This window comes from Protopterus annectens, chromosome 4.part0, assembly GCF_019279795.1.
Source record: "Protopterus annectens isolate FY-2018-M chromosome 4.part0, PAN1.0, whole genome shotgun sequence".
Classification (NCBI taxonomy): Eukaryota; Metazoa; Chordata; order Ceratodontiformes; family Protopteridae; genus Protopterus; species Protopterus annectens.
The window spans coordinates 1,434,558,255-1,434,580,495 of NC_056733.1; the positions used below are offsets into that span (position 1 = coordinate 1,434,558,255).

General features: G+C 38.8%; 1 protein-coding gene across 4 annotated transcripts in view; it reads left to right on the forward strand.

Annotated features, from left to right (window-relative positions):
• Positions 1 to 22,241, forward strand: part of LOC122799893 (E3 ubiquitin-protein ligase RNF14-like) — an 826,975-nt gene that overhangs the window by 352,584 nt on the left and 452,150 nt on the right. For all 4 annotated transcript variants that reach the window (XM_044069268.1, XM_044069270.1, XM_044069269.1 and 1 more), the window contains one exon: positions 13,227 to 13,360. In XM_044069268.1, coding sequence (XP_043925203.1) covers positions 13,227 to 13,360 — 134 coding nt within the window. The remainder of the gene's footprint in view (positions 1 to 13,226; positions 13,361 to 22,241) is intronic.

A 22,241-nucleotide genomic window follows, 5' to 3' on the forward strand; every position in this document is an offset into this window, starting at 1 on the left:
CTCTTGTGGAAAAACAAGCTATTCTGGAACTACAAAATAACAAGAATATTGTCATTATTTCAGCCGACAAAGGTGGAGCTGTGGTTGTGTTAAATTGGAAAGATTATGATCAGGAAGCTAAAAGGCAGTTATCTGATGGCAGATATCATTTTGAGATGCCTATAAATCCTATTCATCGTTTCAAAAAATCAATTGATGAATTTTTGGTTCAGGCCAGGGATGAAGCAATTATAACCAATGACATCATGCATCAATTGATGATTCAGGACCCGGCTAACCAATATATTTTTTTTTTGCCAAAAATTCACAAAAATCCCATACATCCACCGGGTAGACCAATTGTTTCAGGCAAAGGTTACATTACGGAACCATTATCTCTTTACCTGACCAAACATCTTAAGCCCCTCCTCCATCTTGTTCGGTCTCGATTACAGGACACTACCAACTTCCTGCAAATCATTTCAGAGAGTCAATTAGAACCGGACTGGTTGATGTGCACACTTGATGTGTGCGCTTTATATACTAACATTCCACATTAATCCGGTTTGGAGGCGCTTACATATTGGTTGGAGGTGGCCAATCTATATGACTCTGATTTCAATTCTTTTTTGGTACAGCTAGCAGGATATATTCTTAGCAGTAATGTATTTTTCTATCAAGATACATGTTACTTACAAACAAAGGGTATAGCAATGGGGGCTTCTTTTGCCCCCATTTATGCTGATTTGTTTATGGCTTTTGTTGAAAAACAGCTTATTTATGATCCTGGCACTAACATTTATTTAGAATACATTGATATTTGGAGACGTTTTCTAGATGATTGCTGGATGGTATGCACAGGAGAGGTTAATATGCTACATGAATTCATAGTCTACCTAAATAAGAACCCTTGGGGACTGCAATTTACTACTCATTATGATCTCAATTGTATTACATTTTTGGATGTGACTATCAACAGATTATCAGATCACATGCTGGGCACTGAAGTATTCAGAAAATATCCCCAATATAATACCATCCTCCATGCATCTAGTTTTCATCCTCCACATATAGCCTGTAACATCCCCAAATCACAATTTATTAGAACGAAATAAATTTGTTCAGATGATTCCTCATTTCAGAATTATAGGAAGGATCTTACTGGTAGATTTAAAGCCAGGGGTTATGGTATGGGTTATGTGTTGCAGGCAAGCAATTTGGTTAATTCAACCAATAGGGAAGAATTTTTGAAGTACAAGGATCATAATGTTACAACAATGCAACCTATAAGGCTGGTTACAACATATGCCAGGAACACGGTGAACCTAATTGAAAGTGTCAGGAGACATTGGAATATCTTACAATACGATGATGAGCTATCTCAAATTATACCTGAAAGATGTCTATTTTCATACCGGAAAGGTAAAAACCTTGCTTCCTGCTTCAACCATTACAAACATGGGTCCATATATCAACCTTCCCAATACATACAAACTACCATTATGGGTGATCCATTAGTTGGCTGTTATCCATGTGGACATTGTATCCACTGTAACAAGGTGGTAAAATCTAAACAATTTTCCAGTTGCAACAGTTCTTCAGTCTATGAAATTAATTTTTTTGCCAATTGTAGTACTGATTGGTTAGTATATCAAGCTACATGCACCTGTGGTTCTTTCTACATTGGTCAGACCTCCCGCCCATTTAGAATAAGAATTTCAGAACACATTAGCAATATTAAAAATAAAAAACCTTCCAATGCACTTTACAAACACCATTTGATACACCCTACTGCTAGGTTTTCATTTTTGATTATTGATATTGTAAAGGGCAATAAATCCAATAAAATTGGATAGCACTCCATTCTAAATAATAAAGAGAAAAAGTGGCTTGTGAAACTGGGAGGGTTGTTCCCTCCTGGTTTGAATGAACAATTTTAAGATGGACCAATCAGCCTTGAGAAGAATGTATTTATTGTTTAACCAAACTTAATTTTTTTCTTATTGCACTGAGGAAGGCTGTGATATTATTCCGGCCGAAACCGGTCTGATTATTTTGTTTTATTAAAGTGATTTTGTACACAGTATGCTGGCTCTGTCTTTACTGGGACTTTTATTGCGTTTTTGAGCCGTGCATTTGCCCTACGCGCAGGAGTGCCGTTTTGATTGTTACAAAAATATAAAGAACAAAACCTAGAGATTTTGGAAAGGTATAAAAAAAAGAAACATGGACATGAGAAAAAAAGAAAGGTCTAATATGGGGCAGTATTTATGTAAAGTAGAAAGCCAAACTAATCAATAAAAAAGCAACTCCAAAGATATTTGAAGAGAAATAAAGGCAAAGACACCCTGATATGGAAAATTTCACAATACATAAAAATAAGATAACAAAAGGAGAACACAGGACAGAAGATTAGTAAAGTATAAGTTAAAGGAATAGAATACCCAATAGAACTAAGACGCTCTCCTCAAAAAAAGGAAGCTAATCTGGTGGTCCCCTGTGTGAAGTCTGCCAGCCTAGCCAGATAGAATTTTATAGATAATTTTGTCATTTGTACATATTAATATAAGCCGCAGGTTTGTCTCTTAAATGTGAAAAGACTGCTGTTAGATATGGAACTGCAAAAAATGTAACAACAGTGCACTCTGCTGGCAGAAAGCTGACCAAGTAAAGCATGTTGTGACCCTTTGATCTAAACATGGTGCCGAAATGTCTAAATGAAGACATTCTTTCTATTGTTTTAACCAAGAGTTAAATTGCTAGATTTAAACATGCAAATGTATTTTTATTGCTCTGCTTCCTGACCAGCTGCAAGATAACAAAAGGAGATGTTAAGAATATAAATGTAGTTTCTGTTAGTGTGAAGAATGATGTAATGTGAACCAGGAATTTGATTTTAAAAATAGAGAGAATCAGAAAGCATTAAGCATTTTTGTCTTGACTATCCAACTCATCAGCACTGTCTTGCTCTATATGCAAGTTTATCTTAGATTTGTGTTTTCTCTTAGAAATAGCTAGAAACTAGAAAGATTAGACTAAGTGCTTTTCTGTGATGTCAGAACTGTACTACTGAATTATTTTAATATTTCTCTGTGATCTCTGAACTCTTGGCTAGCACTGTGTAGTAAGAAGTATTGTCTTGTGTTGTTATTATTAAATATTTTTAAACCCTTTCAACTGTGGCTGTTTTTTGTAGAGATAATTTAAGCTCTTTAGAGTAGTTGTATGCCTTTCGTAAAATTGTACAAAGCCAGTCTGATAGCTTTAGCCCTGGGCTATACTACAGTTTGGATAATAATATTGCACAGTAATAACTGGACACCCTTTTAAGGGCCTTTGAGTAGCTGATAAATATTAGTGGGTGGTGGCAGCTGTTATTACTGTATAGTCTGGGAAAAGGGGGTACAGCTGGAGAACCTGTGCCAGCCTTCCCCAGGAGTGTCTGTGTGGTTGTATAAACTCTTATTTCAAAGTGTGGGTGTGTCAGCTATGTGGGCAGGGACACAAAGCACTGGTTGAACAGAGAGGATGCTGGAGGTTTTAGCTTGCCCACTAAGCTGAGATCTGGACCCTATAGCTGTGCCAGTGGGGAATCTTATTGGGGACCTGGAGAGCAAGGGAGTGACCAGCCCTGGACTGACTGTGATCTCTGTGTGCTCTTAAGGGAAATTGCACTTTACTGTGTGCATTTGTTATCCTTTCCTCCTATATGAGATGCCCCTCATTGGTGTTAGTGGTGAGTATTGAGGCTCCTTGATTGCTGGGCCAGGGCACGGGCATCACACCCTGCCATAAACAAAATCTACAACAGAAGGAGGAAACTGATGCACAATAAGGTGAAGTCCCAAGACTGGAAAAACTTCCTTACAGCCTCAACAAAGGGTTGAGATCCCTCATCAAATCCTCTAAAGTTAGCTATGAAAACAGAATTGCAGCAGATAGTAAAGACAACCACAAGGCCTTCTATAGTTATGTAAAGAATCTCCATGGCAATACCCAAATTTGTCTGAGCTACTGCACAATGGTACCTCCTATACCAAGCCAACAGATATTGCAAATATACTGGTGGACAGATTCAGTGCTAACTTTACCCCCCACCCCCAAGGACCAATCACAATACCAGTAGATTGCCAGGCATCAAGTATTACTGCTGCATAGGTTAAAACAGCACTGTCCAAGGCCAATAATATAGCTTTTGTGGGACCTTACAGTATCCTTGGCTGTGTTCTACATGAACTACAGAGTGAACTGGCACCTCACCTGTGTGCCCTGTTCATTCACAGCCTCACCTCAGGCTTTGTCCCTACTGAATGGCGCACTGCTACAGTCAGCCCTCACCACAAAGGAGAAGCGACTACTGACCCCGGGAACTATCTCCCCATTAGCCTGACAAGTCTGATATGCAAAGCTATGGAACACATCATCATGGATCTAATAAGCAAGGATATAGGGAATCTCCAAACTCTGGATCCTACACAGTTTGGTTTTGTGAAGGGTAGATCTTGCCTGCTCAACTTGGTTGACTTCTTTGAGTCAGTCACCAGAGCTGTGGATGAAGGTAAGGTGGTTCACAGAGCGTACCTTGATCTTGCCAAGGCCTTTGATACTATTCCCCACTCAGGAATCATAGAAAAACTTACTAAGCTAGGCATCAACCCCTATATCACTAGGTGGGTTGCAAACTGGCTCACAGATAGAACCCACAGTGTGAAAGTAGCTGACTCCTAGTCAGACTGCCAACCAGTCATGAGTGGAGTCCCACAGGGTTCGGTCCTGGGTCCTCTCTTGTTTGGTATCTACTTCTCTGAAGTCCAGGCCAACATGAAGGGACTCTGGCTGACAAAGTTTGCAGATGATTGCAAGTTGGGAGCTATTATTAACTCTCCAAGTGATTTTGACATCTTGCAGAAAGGCCTCAATGAGACCAACGACTGGTATCAGAACCATGGCCTTAAGCTCAATGCCAAAAATGTGTCTTCATCCCCTTTGGGAAAAACCCGGTTCCCTTGAATTATCACATTGATGGTCGGTTGGTGGGGAAATCCAGAACATGTGTTGTGTTTGCATACTGGATGCAGCTACTTGGTTAATGGAAATTAAGACTGTGTATAGGGTTGTCGAGATGTAAATTGGATTTACGTTCTTTTGGGCCTGCATTCATTATCTCTATGGGAGTTGGCCTTGCTGGTATTTTGTTTCACAATCTTTCCACTAGAATCTGGCAGAGCTGCATGAAAAACTCTGGGTTAAAAATTTCGTGCCACTAATTTTGGGATCTTTTTGAGGACTGGCACACTGTGAATAGCAACGATTTTGTTAGCTTCTGAAAAGAAATACAACTTTCATTCTTTCTATCGCACATCAGGATTGTACATTTTCATGAAAACACAACACGGGACATTTAGGTTTTCTTTATTTTTGGACTATATGTCTTTTGGACTACGTACAGGTTTTGGCTTTCTTTAAAAAATTGGTTTTGTTATATGTTATATTTCTATGCTTCCCTTTATGTTCGATGAGAACAACTTATTGGTATTGGGACAGTTTGGTTCATGCTTGTGTACACAAATATGTGATTTATGTTGTTTGGCTAACACTAAATTTGATACATGCATGTAATGTTATCTCCTTGTGACTATTCTTATATATATATATATATATATATATATATATATATATATATATGTATGTTTAGACAACTATATGGCTTACCATGATTAACATTTGTGAAACTGATGGAGTAATGATCCTAGATACAAGTATTAGGGTATTTGTTAATGGAGATTAACAATGAGTTAACAGGATTTTTCTGTATGGATCACAGGACCGTCATTTGGGTGTTCTATATATAGGATCTGTATACACAGCATTTTGGGGCCTTATTTTTGCAATACTTATGCACATGTGCTTGGGTTGTCTATTGGAATTTATTAGATTCTCAGATGCTGAACAAATCATAAGCAGTAGTCATTTTTTTGTCAAGCAAAACTGACGATGTAATGGCGTTTATTGTCAGTAGATATGTTTTTAGACATTTGGGATAATCCACCGAAGCGACGGTTTGGCATTTATTGCAGGTAGTTATCACGTTTGAATGTAAACTGCTCAAGTGATAAGCTTAATAAAAAATATATAATTTTTGAAAGTTGATTGATCCACCAAAGCGATGTTTTAGTGTTTATTGCAGGTGGTAATTATGGTTTGACAAAAGCTGCTTAAGTGATACTTGTTTTTACAAAGGTTCAATACTTTGAATCTTAATATTTACAACTTTGGGCACAGGTGTATATACATTGGTGGGGGGGTTTAAGATCCCTTGGCATATTACAAATGGATTTTTCCATTTATCAAAGACTAGGAATGCTGTGTGTTATCTGGATTCTTCTCATGCGTAACAACTGATGCTTCTAGTGTATCATCTTGTACAGTGAGTTTTTTAAAACCATTTTTGTATCGGGGATAACATTTGATCAACAATGTTGGATTCATACATTTTTTATTACATTACTCCTGTCAGTTAGATAATCATTTAGGCCAAAAATATAAACGTATATTGCATTACGGATCTTGAATTATTTGTTATGGTCTTGCCATACAAACATACATTTTTTTTTTAAAACTGACATTAAGAGATAGAACAGTACAAATGGATTTAATAACCATCCTACAGGGATTATCCTTGGATAAGGATGATGTAAAAATTTTGATATCATTGAGGAAGGGGGTAACATACATGAAGATATAGAGAAAGATCCAGGAGATGTTTGTAGGGACTGTTTTTTTTAAATTGACTAAAAGCATGACCCAACTCAGGAGTAATGTTTGGCACTTAAGGCTATTTAAGGCCTACAAAGCCAAAAACATAACACCTAGGGGGCATAGAATTAAAACCCAACCTTTTGTAAACAATCCTGATGAACACTTGAATGAGGAATGGGGGAAAGCTCAACACACTATGGCATTTGTTGAGATTTTAACATCTTTTTATGAAAGAACTATAGACACCAGTGTTGCGGAAATTAAAATGTTATGTGAAAATATCAAACCTTTTGAGGGACAGACAGTGTATAACACATGTTTATCCAAGCTCTCCAAAGAATTACTTATTTGGAACAAGCATTAAAAAACAAGAAAATACATAAATTCAAAGAGATGTAGCTGATTATGTGAAGGGGAAACCATTTGGAGCCAGAAAATATGTCAGGTTCAGGGAGGGGGATTCTGGACAGACAACATTTAGGAGAAAAAGACCAAGATCTATTTTGAAAAAATCTAAAACAGATTTTAGTAGTACATCAGGGGAAGAATCCTCAACCACAGAATTGGAACATGTACTCATTCAAGAGTCCCCAGTGTACAAAAAATTGAGAAGTATGGATCACCCTTTAGGGGCAAGCAACACGGGGGGGGGGGGCAAAAAACATAGGCATAGGCACAGCCATAAATTTGGAAACACTATTGGAGGTACTGATACCAAAATAAATGTTTTTCAGAATGTACATAATATCTCCTCTGTGTCATTAACGGATATAGAAATAAAGGTACTTGACAAAGATCTATCTTTTGTACCCATTTTTTTTTGTTAATGAATATGATTTTGTACAAGATGTGTTGTCATTTTGTCGCATTCTTAACCTGAAAATATGTTTTGGGGACCAAGGTAATACTCACAAATCTACTGATTTTTGTTTTCGAAAATCCACCTTTCAGCCACCAGTGGACAAACATGTAACCATTTTTCAAGAAAAAGTCATCAGGGACTTGCATTTCAAACAAGAGGAATCATTCATATTAAGAAACAACCTATCAGAGTCAGAAATTCAAGCCTTAAAAAATCTAAGGAACAGTTCTAACATTGTCATTACCACAGTGGATAAGGGAGGCGCTGTGGTTGTGATGGATATAGAACGGTATATATTAGAGGCACATACACAGTTACAGAGTGGTAAACATTATATGTTTATGCCCTTAGACCCCCACCAATAGGTTTAAACAGGAGATAGATGAGTTTTTAGAACTAGCTGTTGAAGAAGGAATCATAAACAAAACCACTCAAAAACAACTTACGGTGGAAGATCTCCATAAACAGATTTTGTATCTACTTCCTAAAATTCATAAGAGTTTAACAAAACCACCTGGGAGACCTATTGTATCAGGTAGGGGTTCACTTACAGAGCTGTTATCGGAATTTCTGACCCAATATATGACCCAATACAGGGTTGGGATGGTGGCCTAATGGTTAAAGTGTTTGCCTTACAAACACAAGGTGCAGGGTTTGAGCCTCACAAGGGATAATTGGCTAGGCTTAAAAATTACTCGCAAAGGCAGTTAGCCTAGTACTAATCTATGAACCTATGAACCTATATTTACAACCCCTATTAGGCTTAGTAAGATCTAGGTTGAAAGACACGACTGAATTCCTACAAATTGTGTCAGATTCACAGCTTGAGGCTGGTTGGTAGATGTGCACTCTTGATGTAACATCTTTATATACCAACATCCCACATACTGGGTTACAGGTGATCGAATATTGGTTGGTTGATCCACCGGGCTTTAATACTTTGATATTATGCATGGTTGAACATGTACTGACAAAGAATGTTTATTTTCATCAAGATTGTTACTGGCAGGTCTGAGGTACAGCTATGGGGGCATCATTTGCACCAATATATGCCGATTTGTTTATGGGGTTCATAGAGGAACAGCTTATCTATGATAGGGCCTATAATATTTATATAGTGGAATTGGACATCTGGCGCAGGTACCTGGACGATTGCTGGCTAATCTGGAAGGCAGACCAGGACTATTTATTAGAATTTATTCAATACCTAAACGATAATAACTGGGGTATTGAATTTGCTCTTAATATGCAATATAGTGAAATCCAATATTTGGATATCCTCGTCAGCAGAAACAGTGACAACACACTTGCCACAAAAGTTTTTAGAAAATACACACAATACGATACTTTGTTGGAAGCTAATATTCTACATCCAAAACATATTAGGGTGGCGCAGTGGTGCAGCGGTTAATGCTGTCGCCTCACAGCAAGAGGTTCTCCCGTTCGATTCTCGGTTGGGGTGCCTTCTGTGTGGAGTTTGCATGTTCTCCCTGTGTTTGTGTGGGTTTCCTCCATGTACTCCAGTTTCCTCCCACATTCTAAAGACATGCTTCTGGGGCATTTCTCCCCAGGCCTTCGCTGAAAACAGGATCTGTGGAACCTAGTCGAACTTTCCCGGTCAACAAATGTTAAATAAAAAAATAAAAATATTATAAGATATATTCCCAAGTCTCAATTTTTAAGAATTAAGAGGATCTGCTCCAACCAGGAGAGCTATGAATATTATCAGCAAGACTTAAGGAATAGATTTAAGGCTAGGGGATATCAATTGGGCCACATCAATTCGGCATACAACTGGGTGGAACAATTTAATAGATGTAATTTGCTCAGCTACAAAGAAAAAAACTAACACAGGGGTTACCCCGATTAGATTTGTGACCACCTTTGGCAGGAATATCAATGTTATAAGAAACGTTATCAACAATAATTGGAACATTTTATTAGCTAATTCACATTTGGCTAATATTCTTGCATCTGAGTGCCAATTTTCCTATAGGAGAGGCCATACATTGGGGTCATATTTGAATCTACACAAGAAGGGCCAACATGTGAAGATGGGGAGGTACACAAATCACACTTTCTGGGGACCAACTAAAGGGTTCTTTTCCTTGTGGCCATTGTTCCTTTTGTATACATATGATGAAGTCTAAAGAATTCTCCATCAAAAATACTGCTAAGGTTTTTGAGATTAGATGTTTTGGTAATTGTGGGTCAAGCTGGGTAATATATCTTGTTACTTGTTCCTGTTCATCCTTTTACATTGGCCAGACTTCTAGAACATTGAGAATTAAGATGTCAGAACATTTTAGTGACATCAGGAACAAACGTCTTTCTAGTGCTTTATATAAACATGTGTTGCACCACACTAGTGCTGAGTTTCAGTTTCAAATCAGTGACGCTATCTGGGGTGATAGAACCAATAAATTTGGATGGCATGATATACTCAACAGGAAAGAAAAAGCCTGGATCATTAGATTGGGGGGGTTGTTTAACCCATGCCTTAATGATCATTTATAATATGGTCTCCATATAATATGTACTCGATAACGCTTACAGTTTTTAAGTTTAAAGATCAGAACAAGATAAAAAATATTTAGTTTTTCTACATTCAGTATTTATGTATAATTGTCATTTATAGGATATGCCTTTAAACATTTGATTATCCTTTTATTATTAACTAATCAGCCAATTATTATATGGCTATATTAAGTCAAGTGATGGAGTGTCACACTATCACTGAGAAAGGCTTGTTGCCGAAACTGGTCTGTTGGTTGTTTGGTCAAAATAAATATTTGGATTTATTCACTCTGGTGCTGGCTCCTTTTTTGACTTTGAGTCCACTGAATACAGAAGGCAGTATGAGAGATCTGGGAACACAGGTTGACAGCAACCTCTCTTTTGACCACCATGTTGCCACTGTGGTCAAAAAGTCCTTCTGTGTGGCACATCTCATTACTAAGGGTTTTGCATCCAGGAAAAAAGAGGTCATTGTCTCCCTCTACTCTTCCATCATTAGGCCAGTCATCGAGTACAGTGTCCCATTTGGCATGTACCTCACTAGACACCTCCAACAATGGAGAGGCCACAAAAGTACCTCACAAAGAGGATCCTAGGCCTTAAACACTTGTCCTATATGGACAGACTCAAAAAACCCCAACTATTCTCTGTCTCATACTGCCTACTTAGAGGCGATCTCTGCTTGACTTGCAAAGCCATGTCTGACCCAGCTCTGTTAGAAATGCTACATCTAAAGAAATCCCAATCACTCTGCACCACACACTCTAGAGACCTCAACCTCATTACCACAACCAACAGAACATGCTGGAGGGACAGATTCATAACCCAGAGACTGCCCATGCTATGGAATAGACTTCCCATACATGTCAAGCAGAGCACCTCATTGGCCTTCTTCAAGAGAATTCTTGATAAGTGGATGGGAAATAGAAATTCATGCAGGGATCACTCCAGTGGCTCTCCTCATGAAACAGTGGCATATCACTTTGCAGCTAAGCCATGATAAAGGACAACTTATTATCTCAGGAATAAATGTTCAAAGGGGGATATTCCAGGGTGACACTTTGTCACCGCTGCTCTTTTGTCTTGCCCTTAACCCCATTAAGATGTCTACTTAACAGATGAAGTCATGGTTACAGTTTAAATCCCTGAAAAAAGTGTAAAGTAAAGACTTCTCTTCTTTTTTTGTGAATGATTTAAAACTGTATAGTTAATCAGATGAGGGGCTGAAAGCATGACTGCAAGTGGTCAAAACTTTCTCAGATGAGATAATAATGTCATTTGGTCTTGATAAATGTGCAAAAGCAACATTTAAAGCAGGAAAGCTGCAGCACCAAGAAAATATCGGCCTGGGACAGGAATGTGATATAAAGGAACTTGAGCAAGGCAGAATGTATAAATATTTGGGAACTGATGAAGGATCGACAATAAAACATGAACAAATCTGAACAAAACTGAGTAAGGAATATTTTAGAAGAATAAAATTAATACTGAAAACACCCCTGACATCTAGAAAAAAAGTCCAAGCTATAAACCAATTTGCTCTTACTGTTCTAACTTACAGTTTTGGGATCATCGACTGGCCCTAAAAGGTATTGGAAAACAAGAAAATGCTTCATGCTTTTTGAATGATATATAAATGTCAGTATATACCAAGATTATGTATTCCTCGTTCTGAAGGAGGTATGGGCATTCTCAAAATTAATTTCATGTATAGATCTGCAGTTGTAGATCTGCATACATATCTGCTGACTTCACCAGATCCAAACGTAGTAAATATTTTAAAACATGAGAAGAACAAGTCTAAGATGACTTCTCTGCTTAGTTTAGCAGTAGCATATTGAGGTCAAGTTTGACTGGAAATCAGAAATAGACAAAAAAAAAATCAGGCAATAACTGAATGTGCCAAAAAATAAAAGAAAGAATATAAGGAGAAGGATCAGATAAGAAGGCAAGAAATGTGGAAAAGGCGTAAATATAGTTGCAAGTACAAAACCCTCCTAGAACAACCTCATGTTGATTGGGATCTGAGGACGGAATGGTTAAGGAGAGGTGAATTTAAACCAAAAGATGAAAGGTTATTGTTTGCGCTCCAGGATAGTGGACTACATGCACATTGATTTACAAAATCCACGGAACATGTGGGAGAAACAGACAAATGCAGGTTTTGTAAAACAGAACTGGAAACAATTGCATATCTTGTTGCTGGTTGTGATACACTAATGGCAGACGGCCTGTATACTGAAAGGCATATAATGTGGCAAAACTGTTGTACTGGGGCTGGAGCAAATATTACGATCTTGAAGTAGCTGAGAAGCATTTGAAACATGAGTCACAAAGCATTATAGAGAATGAGTACGTTTTTATCACTTGGGATCATCCATTACCACCAGTTCAAAAAATAGACGTGAGAAAAAACAGATACAGTAGTGCATGAAAAGAAGGCAAAAGTAAGTCAAGCGATTACAGTGTGTTCCAAAAGTTATAAAATCTCAGAATTTGCAGGAAAGAAATGAGGGTAATGTGGTGGAAGGATAGCCAGACCGTTCCAGTAGTAGTAGGAGCAATGGGTCTCATAAAAATAATTTATAGTAGTATTTAGATATGTTACTGGATACACTGAATTGCAGGAGTGAATTCTGAGCACATTTTGGGTGCTGCGAAGAGCACTTTTGGCTAACATCAAAGATTGAAACAATACTAATTTCACAAACGTTGATACTTTGACTTAGGAATGGGGTCTATTCCCATCATGTTATTAGAAATCCAAAAGACTTGGAGAAATTAAACCCTGAAAGTACCAAGGCTGGTAATAGAATGGATACAAGCAAGACTATCTTCCATTTTGTCCAGGTGGGTCTTGGGCTTAGTTTTGTCTAAGTTTTCATAGCCTGGCTAGGGTAAGGTGTAGAGCTTAGCTAAGCTAGGAGATAAATCACTCCAAGTTGTGCATTAAATGACTTTCATGTACTTAGTTGCTAGTCTTGTAACTTAGTACGTCAAAGAGGTATGTATCATATCCGGTAGTATGCAATATTTTCTACTGCTTATAACTTTCTCCATAAAAATCTCATTGCCATATTCAAATTCTGGTTTCTTTTTTTTTTTTCAGACAGAAATGAGCAGCTTGAATACATTGTTGACGGTTTGCCACCAGTTGTTCTGAAATTTGATCTCCCGGCAGATTACCCGTCAGATTCTCCTCCTACTTTCAGACTTCACTGCATCTGGCTTACTGCAAGTCAGGTATGGTTTCAGCTTGTATTTGTATTTAAAGGAAAACTCCACCTTCTCTTACAGTTTAACTCAACTCTTAGTTTGCTTTTCTCCTACAGTATGATTCCAGTACTGTGTAGGTACCTGAAACCTGCTTGTAGTTTATAAAACTTTCATTTCCTCACTTTGTTATCAAATGAAGGGAAAGACCACACACTTTTTAATCTTAACTTCTCGCATACCTTGCAGAGGAATTTGTCTACACTTGCATGACATACTGTTAATAGCAGCAGTCTGCATTTAAAGTGGAACAGCCTTACAAGATTCCTGCAAATATATAGAGCTGAGTATATTTTTCTGTATTTTCTGTATTATAGAGCTAAATTGTTGCTTATATATCTGTTGTCTTAGTGTTCTGCAAATATACAGAGATCAGTATATATTTTTTTGGTGTAGAATAAAAACCAATATATTGCCAGGTAAAGCACCCTCTGTTAAGAACAAATCATAAACACAAAGAAAATCTTAGAGGTGTGCAACATGCGCTGTAAGGATAAATCCAGTTGGAAGGTTCAAATGAACAAGTAGAATAAGTCACAGTCCATAAAGTTCATTAAAATCCAGGTTTAATGACAAAACAGGATAAAAACTGCAGGAGTGAGCGCTTTCGTTGTATCAACGCTTCATCAGACTTTAAATGCAGCAAAGAGCAAATCATTTAAATACATAACAAGTGTCAGTAATTAACAAATCACATACTAAACATGATTTAAGGTAGTGTATCATTAAAAGGGCAATGTAAAATTAAAAACAAGCATTGTTGTGTATGCATGTATATATAAAATCAGTGTTTCAAAGGTCTATTTATTAGGAATGACAGATTCACACTCAGACCGTTCCTAATAAATAGACCTTTGAAACACTGATTTTATATATACATGCATACACAACAATGCTTGTTTTTAATTTTACATTGCCCTTTTAATGATACACTACCTTAAATCATGTTTAGTATGTGATTTGTTAATTACTGACACTTGTTATGTATTTAAATGATTTGCTCTTTGCTGCATTTAAAGTCTGATGAAGCGTTGGATACAACGCGAAAGCGCTCACTCCTGCAGTTTTTATCCTGTTTTGTCATTAAACCTGGATTTTAATGAACTTTATGGACTGTGACTTATTCTACTTGTTCATTTGAACCTTCCAACTGGATTTATCCTTACAGCGCATGTTGCACACCTCTAAGATTTTCTTTGTGTTTATGATTTGTTCTTAACAGAGGGTGCTTTACCTGGCAATATATTGGTTTTTATTCTACATTGACATTGCTACCTTATTGCCGGGACATGGCTGCCACTCCGGCTACTCCTGTGAGTGTAAACAGTTCTGTTGATATATTTCGTTTAAATGAGTTATTTACTTTTGTTGAAAATCCACTTCTTAAATTGACTGCTGCTGACCTAAATAGATCTGAGAGCACTAATAATGACTTTAGGAACAATATGAATGTTGTCCTTATCACCCGAAAATTGGAGAACAAACTCTACAAGCTACGTAATGTGCAGTGGCAGAAACTGCACATGGAAGCCTGCCTTAGTTTTAAGCTTATTCCGAGGGGTTTGAGGGTGCTAAAAATGCCCACTTTCGGAACCACACAACCAGAGCTTTTGGCCAAATGGCAAAAGCTAAACTTGGATACCAGCTTTGCATATATTAAAATACTAATTGAACATTATAACACTCTCATCGCATCTCTTATTGATGAAATTAAAATCATAGAGAGTGAGCTCGCCGATGTTCTTGGGCAGCATGAATTGAATACTCTATCAACTGACTTGAAACACTCTTTAACATCTGTAGATTTCAAATCTCTACAAGAGAAGAAGAAGAAGCTCGAGAGAGACTTCTTAGATTTTCAAAACGGCCAAGTTTTCTCTTGGCCCCGTGACATAACAAAGCGACAATTCAACACTACAACTTATGGATCAGCTGTTTCTTCGAATCTTCATCGAGCTCCCGAACGGGAATCGACCAAACGGATGACATCATCAGCAGATGCCGGCGATGCGAATACACACATCTCCCATACAGATGTAACAACGAATGCTGCTTTAGTTCCTGCTTCCAAGCAGGTTGTTGTTGAGGCACTAATACATGCCGAAAATCAAGATGGAACTAATGTACAACCACCAACAGCTGGTAATACACTGAGTCCCCGACTCAGGGGAAGCGATGTGAGACGCAAGCAGCTTCCAATTGACACATTTGTAGTGTCGATGGACAACGAGATTCAAGGCTTAGGCGATGGGCTTCCTTCTTTTCCACTGCCCTTCAGACCCTTCGAAAGGAGGACTTGGTCTCCACAAGGAAGGGCAGTCAAAAGAAAAAATTCAGAAGAGACCAATCTACACATGAAAAAACAGCAGATGCAGATACAGAGGACCTAGTGGTAAATATTTCTTGTTACAGTTTAAGTGTACATGAAGTTTCTGTCTTGAACAAGGGCTTGGGGTTTATACCCTCTGCCAGTAATGATCTGACTGATATTATAATTGATATCAAAATGTTCACGAGAAATTTAGGGCTGAAATTGCTCCATGGTCATGAATCTAATCAGGTTAATGCTAGCAACCACATGCCTTTTAGAAAACCATCTGCTTTTCTTCCACAACAACATCCGATACTGGAAGCATTTGAACAAGCCTGTGAGCTTGATTTATTTGAACTTTATAATAACAAAGACACTAAACCATGCTTTTATAATACTACCTCAGATGAAAGAGCTGCCATTAATAGTTTGAGGAACAACGATAACATTGTCATTAGGCAAGCCGACAAAGGCGGTGCCGTGGTTGTAATGGATAGATCATTCTATACAGATACAATGGAAAAGATGTTATCTGACAATGACACTTATTTTTTCATACAGAATTATGATCTTAATAACCTAATCAGGGAGGTCCATAGTCATCTTTATGAATTGTTGTTAACTGATGTCATTGACAAAGAATTATATTCCTGTCTGTTGGTTGATAATCCTCTTGTCCCATCATTCAGAGGACTTCCAAAAATCCATAAAGGATTGGACAATCTTTCTTTGAGACCTATTGTGTCTAGTAAAGGATGGCTCACTGAGCCAATTTCCATTTACTTGGATAAAATGTTTAAACCTATTGTTTCCAATGTTAAACATATACTGAAAGACACTACTGAGTTTTGGAAAACTTGACCACATATCTTAATTCCACCTTGTTTGAAATGAGTGACATTCTGGTTAGTCTTGATGTGAAATCATTGTTTACATCCATACCCAATGATATTGGGATGGAACATGTTAGAGCTTTTTTTGTAAAACAGTTGCTTCCTACCTACAATATTTCTAGATGGATGTCACTTTTGGAACTTGTCCTTGAATATAATGTTTTATTTTATGACAACAAGTATTACCTTCAGACCAAAGGTGTAGCGATGGGCACGCCATGTGCCAATGCATATGCAAACTTAGTATTGGCACAATGGGAGGACGTTTATGTCCATGGTAACGATAACAGCTTCTTAACGCATCTCAAATATTACAATAGATTTGTAGATGACGTTTTTATCATATGGGGTGGCACATTAGAACAGCTACTTGAATTTGTGTCCTATTTAAATCACACCACAGAATTTCTTAGTTTTGAATGTAATCACTCAGACAAGGAGATGGCATTTTTAGATGTGAAGGTCATTAAGACTGACAATGGTTTTGACACTGAATTGTATAGGAAAGAGTGCTGGAGGAACAACTTATTACATCGTAATAGCATGCATCCTAGGCATGTATATGAGAACATTGTAACCAATCAAGTTACGAGGATGTCGAGACTAACAACTCTCGACTCCACTTATGATGATCACAAGTTACAACTAGCCAGCAACTTTATACATAGAGGATATGATAGTCATAAAGTATATAAAAACATACGTGATGGTGACCATATTAGAACTGGCAAAGGGACTCCACTCCTAAAGAGGACAAAGATGGACCCCCCACATGTTAGGAATAATTCTACCACAAATAGAATAGTTATTCCTTACACTAATAAAAACAGTCATGTCCTACAAGTTCTTAACAACAACTGGAGAATGTTGTTGTTAGATGACAACATCAAAAAGTTAGTTGATAATAGACCACAAGTAGCCTATAAGAATATGTATTCTCTAAACAGACTTCTTTGTTATGATAGGAAGCCTTTAGTCAGCAGGAGTTTGAATAAGAAGGGCACATATCCTTGTTTTTCTTGCAATCAGTGCAAGTTTATAGCTACTTCAGATTGTTTTATTCATCCATTCACAGGACACAGGTACACATCCATGTTTTATGCTGATTGCACTTCCACCAACCTGGTATATGTAGCTGAGTGTCAGGTATGTAAATTATTTTATGTTGGGATGACTACCAGGACCCTTCGTGAGCGAATACGTGAACATATTTATGCCATCGAGAAAGCCAATACTACCAATGCCTTGGCCAAACACGTCTTAGATAGTGATGCCTCACACTTTTTCAAATTTAAGGTCTTGGAACTTGTCCACAAAGGAGGAAGACTAGGCAATATTAGGAACAATACTGAGGAGAGAGAAGGGAAATGGATCTTGAAATTACAAGCCCATAGGCTTGGACTTAATGACAGATTCACACTCAGACCGTTCCTAATAAATAGACCTTTGAAACACTGATTTTATATATACATGCATACACAACAATGCTTGTTTTTAATTTTACATTGCCCTTTTAATGATACACTACCTTAAATCATGTTTAGTATGTGATTTGTTAATTACTGACACTTGTTATGTATTTAAATGATTTGCTCTTTGCTGCATTTAAAGTCTGATGAAGCGTTGGATACAACGCGAAAGCGCTCACTCCTGCAGTTTTTATCCTGTTTTGTCATTAAACCTGGATTTTAATGAACTTTATGGACTGTGACTTATTCTACTTGTTCATTTGAACCTTCCAACTGGATTTATTCTTACAGCGCATGTTGCACACCTCTAAGATTTTCTTTGTATATATTTTTTTGGGTTTTATAATTTGCACTCTGATTCCTCACATCTCTGTTGAAACTTTTCCCCACCCCTCTCATTGTGGTTTCTGTTGCCTCTGTGTTGTTAACTCAAGGTTCCCTTAATTTGAATTGTTAATAGCAGCAGTCTGCATTTAAAGTGGAACAGCCTTACAAGATTTCTGTAAATATATAGAGCTGAGTATATTTTTCTGTATTTTCTGTATTATAGAGCTAAATTGTTGCTTATATATCTGTTGTCTTAGTGTTCTGCAAATATACAGAGATCAGTATATATTTTTTGGGTTTTATAATTTGCACTCTGATTCCTCACATCTCTGTTGAAACTTTTCCCCACCCCCCTCATTGTGGTTTCTGTTGCTTCTGTGTTGTTAACTCAAGGTTCCCTTAATTTGAACTGTTAATAGCAGCAGTCTGCATTTAAAGTGGAACAGCCTTACAAGATTTCTGCAAATATATAGAGCTGAGTATATTTTTCTGTATTTTCTGTATTATAGAGCTAAATTGTTGCTTATATAGGTTCATAGGTTCATAGGTTCATACTAGGCTATCTGCCCTAGGGCATTTATAAGCCTAGCCAGAGTGTGTTTGGCTTTCGCCACCCATTTTAAATTAATTTTGCTATGCCTTTTTTGAGGTTAGTATACTGTGCCTCTGTCTAACAGTGACACAGAAGTGATAGCCGGGGTAAACCTACGATCTCCCATCCACTCATCAAGATTCCTCTTGAAGAGAGTCAGTGTGGGACTCTGCCTAACCTGGACTGGGATTTTATTCCAGAGTGAAGGGAGCCTCTGGGTTATGAATCTGTCCCTCCAGCATGTCCTATTTATTTCAGTGCTGAGGTTCAAGTCTCTCGAGCGCGTAGCTCGATGGGATTTGGATTTTCTGAGGTGCAGCATGTCCATTACTTCCGGGTTGGACATGGCTTTATACGTCAGGCACAGATCGCCTCTGAGCAGGTGGTATGCCACTGAGTAGAGCTGGAGTTTCTTTAACCGGCAGCATATGGCATCTGTTTGAGCCCTTTGATCCTCTTGGTGAGGTACTTTTGGGTCTTTCCAGTTGCTGCAGGTGTCTGGTAAGGTACATCCCAAAGGGGCATTGTACTCAATTATGGGCCTGATGAGGGATGAGTAAAGAGGCACTATGACCTTCCCTGATCTAGATGTGAATCCCTTCATGATTAGGTGGGCTATATAAAATGTTTTTCTAACCACTTTGGCCACGTGGTTGTCAAATGAGAGATTGCTATCAACTTGGGTCCCCAGGTCCCTAATGACTTCTTCTGTACTTAATGGATTACCACCTATGTTGTAATTTGTGGGCACTTTGCTTTTGCCAAAGGGGATGACTATACACTTTTTGGCGTTTAGCTTGAGGCCATGGCTCTGGCACCAGTTGTCTGTTTCTATGAGGCCCTTTTGGAGGATGCTTGTGTCGGCTGGAGAGTTGATTATGGCGCCCAGTTTGCAGTCATCTGCGAACTTGGTCAGCCACAGTCCTTCCGTGTTGGCCTGTACTGCCGAGAAATATATACCGAACAAGAGAGGTCCCAGGACTGAGCCTTGTGGGACGCCACTTGTAACTGGTTTGGAGTCTGACATAGCTCCAGCAATTCTAACCATGTGGGTTCTGTCCTTGAGCCAATTTGCAACCCATCTAGTGACATAGGGGTTTATATTTAAGCTGATGAGCTTATCTATAATGCCCGAGTGGGGTATTGTATCGAAGGCTTTTGCGAGGTCCAGGTAGGCTGTGTGGACCACCTTTCCCTCGTCAATGGCCTTGGTGAATGTTTCAAAGAAATCAACCAGGTTTAAGAGGCAGGATCTGCCCTTAACAAAGCCAAACTGGGTAGGATCAAGTGTCTGTAGGTCCCCAATATCTTTATTTATGAGGTCCATGATGATCCTTTCCATAGCTTTGCAGACCAAGCTAGTCAGGCTTATGGGGCGATAGTTTCCAGGATCCGTTGAGGCACCACCTTTGTGGAGAGGGACCACTGTTGCTGTACGCCACTCTTTGGGTACATATCCTGTAGTAAGGCTAAGATTGAACAGTAGTTTTATGTTTGGGTTTAGCTCTTCTTGGAGTTCATGTAGGACGAGCCGGGACACCATCTGGTCCCATTGATGCTGTGTTTTTGCTTTGGAGAGGCGGCTCTTACCTGAGCATCTGAGATGTCAGGGGCAGCACTCTGTTGGGATAGATATTTGCCCTTTTGGTGGGGAGTTTGCACTGAACCTGTCAGCTAGGATGTTGGCAATGTCTGTGGGCTTGGTGTATTTTTGTCATTTTGGACTAATTCTGAGCATATCTGGGAATACCCACCCAGGTTCCTAACATAACTAAAGAAAGCCTTGTGATTATCCTTAGTGTCCTGTGCAATTTTTCTCTCAAGCTGGCCTTAGACGATTTTATGAGTGCCCGTAGTTTTTGCTAATACTGATCAGAGATGCCTTCCCTTTTTGGGATTTTGCTCTATCATGTAGTAGCTTCCTCCTTCTATTGTATAGTTTGTTTATGGCTGGGGTCCACCAGACAGGATGTCTGCCTTTGGAGGATTGGGTCTTGGTTTTATTTGGGATTGCATGATCCATGCATTCCTGAAGGTGTTCATAGAATGCGTTTATAAAGGATTCTGCGGTCTGGGCCATATTTTCCACAGGCCCGGGGGCTTTGAAGGATTTCGCCTCGGTTTTGAGGAGTGTGAAATTTGCTTTAGAGAAGTTTTTCACTATGGTTTTCTGGGCAGGGGGTGGGGTCGGGATGTGAATATCCAGTGAGATTAGTTTATGGTCTGATCTTACCAGTGAGGGATACACTTCCGGTCTTGAGCATAGTGTCCCCATGTTGGTGATGATCAGGTCCAGTATGTTTTTCCCTCTTGTGGGAGTGCTAACAAGTTGTTCCATAGCATTTGAGTTTTTAAATTCTAGGAACCTTTGGGCTAGGGTGTTGGAACTAGAGTAATGCTCCCAGTCTATGTTTGGGTAGTTGAAGTCGCCCAATATAATGGTGTTTGGGGAGACCTTCATATTTTCCAGTATTCTCAGGAAGGCCGAGTGGGGCTCCTGTGTTTGGGAGGGTGGTTTGTAGCAGGCTATAAACTGGAAGGCAGTTTTACCCACTGTTAGTTGCACATGGATATTCTGTGATGCTTCGTGCTGTGCCGCCAACCTGGAGGTGTGGGTATCTTTGACGAATATTGATACTCCCCCTCCTTTTGTGGTTCAGTCCAGGTTTTGGGGCCGAAAAGCATGGTATGAGGTATAACCTGGTAGTGCTGGGGTGCTCTCGGGAGCCTTGAACCAGGTTTCTGTTACTGCACAGATATCGATGTTCTCCATGCTAAGGAGAGTTTCGAGTGCGTGCATCTTGAGGTTTAGACTTCTGGCGTTGAGTAGCATTACTCTTAGTTTCTTATCCCTTGTGATACCTATGGAGGTGGGTTTGTCTTTTGAGCCTTGCCTAAAAAGGCACTATGGGGTAGCAAGAGCCTTTGCCAATATCCGAAGCCCAGGGTGACAGGTGCAAGCCGTCCCTAGCGAAGCATCGTGGCTTGTCGAGCATGTCATCCCAGGCTGACAGGCATTGGATCCCCTTTGAATGGCACCAACACTTAAGCCAATTGTTGAAATTGATCATCTTGTCTTCATATTATGGCATCATTCTTGGTGAGGGTAAGATGCTACTCAAGGTCAGGGTCATACCGGCCTGGGCTACATGCTTAGAGAGCTCCTCTATGTCTCTTTTCATGTAGTCCAGGGAGGTACGTCTCAGGTCATTCACACCAGCATGGACAATGACTGAGTCATATTTGTACTTGCCTTGGA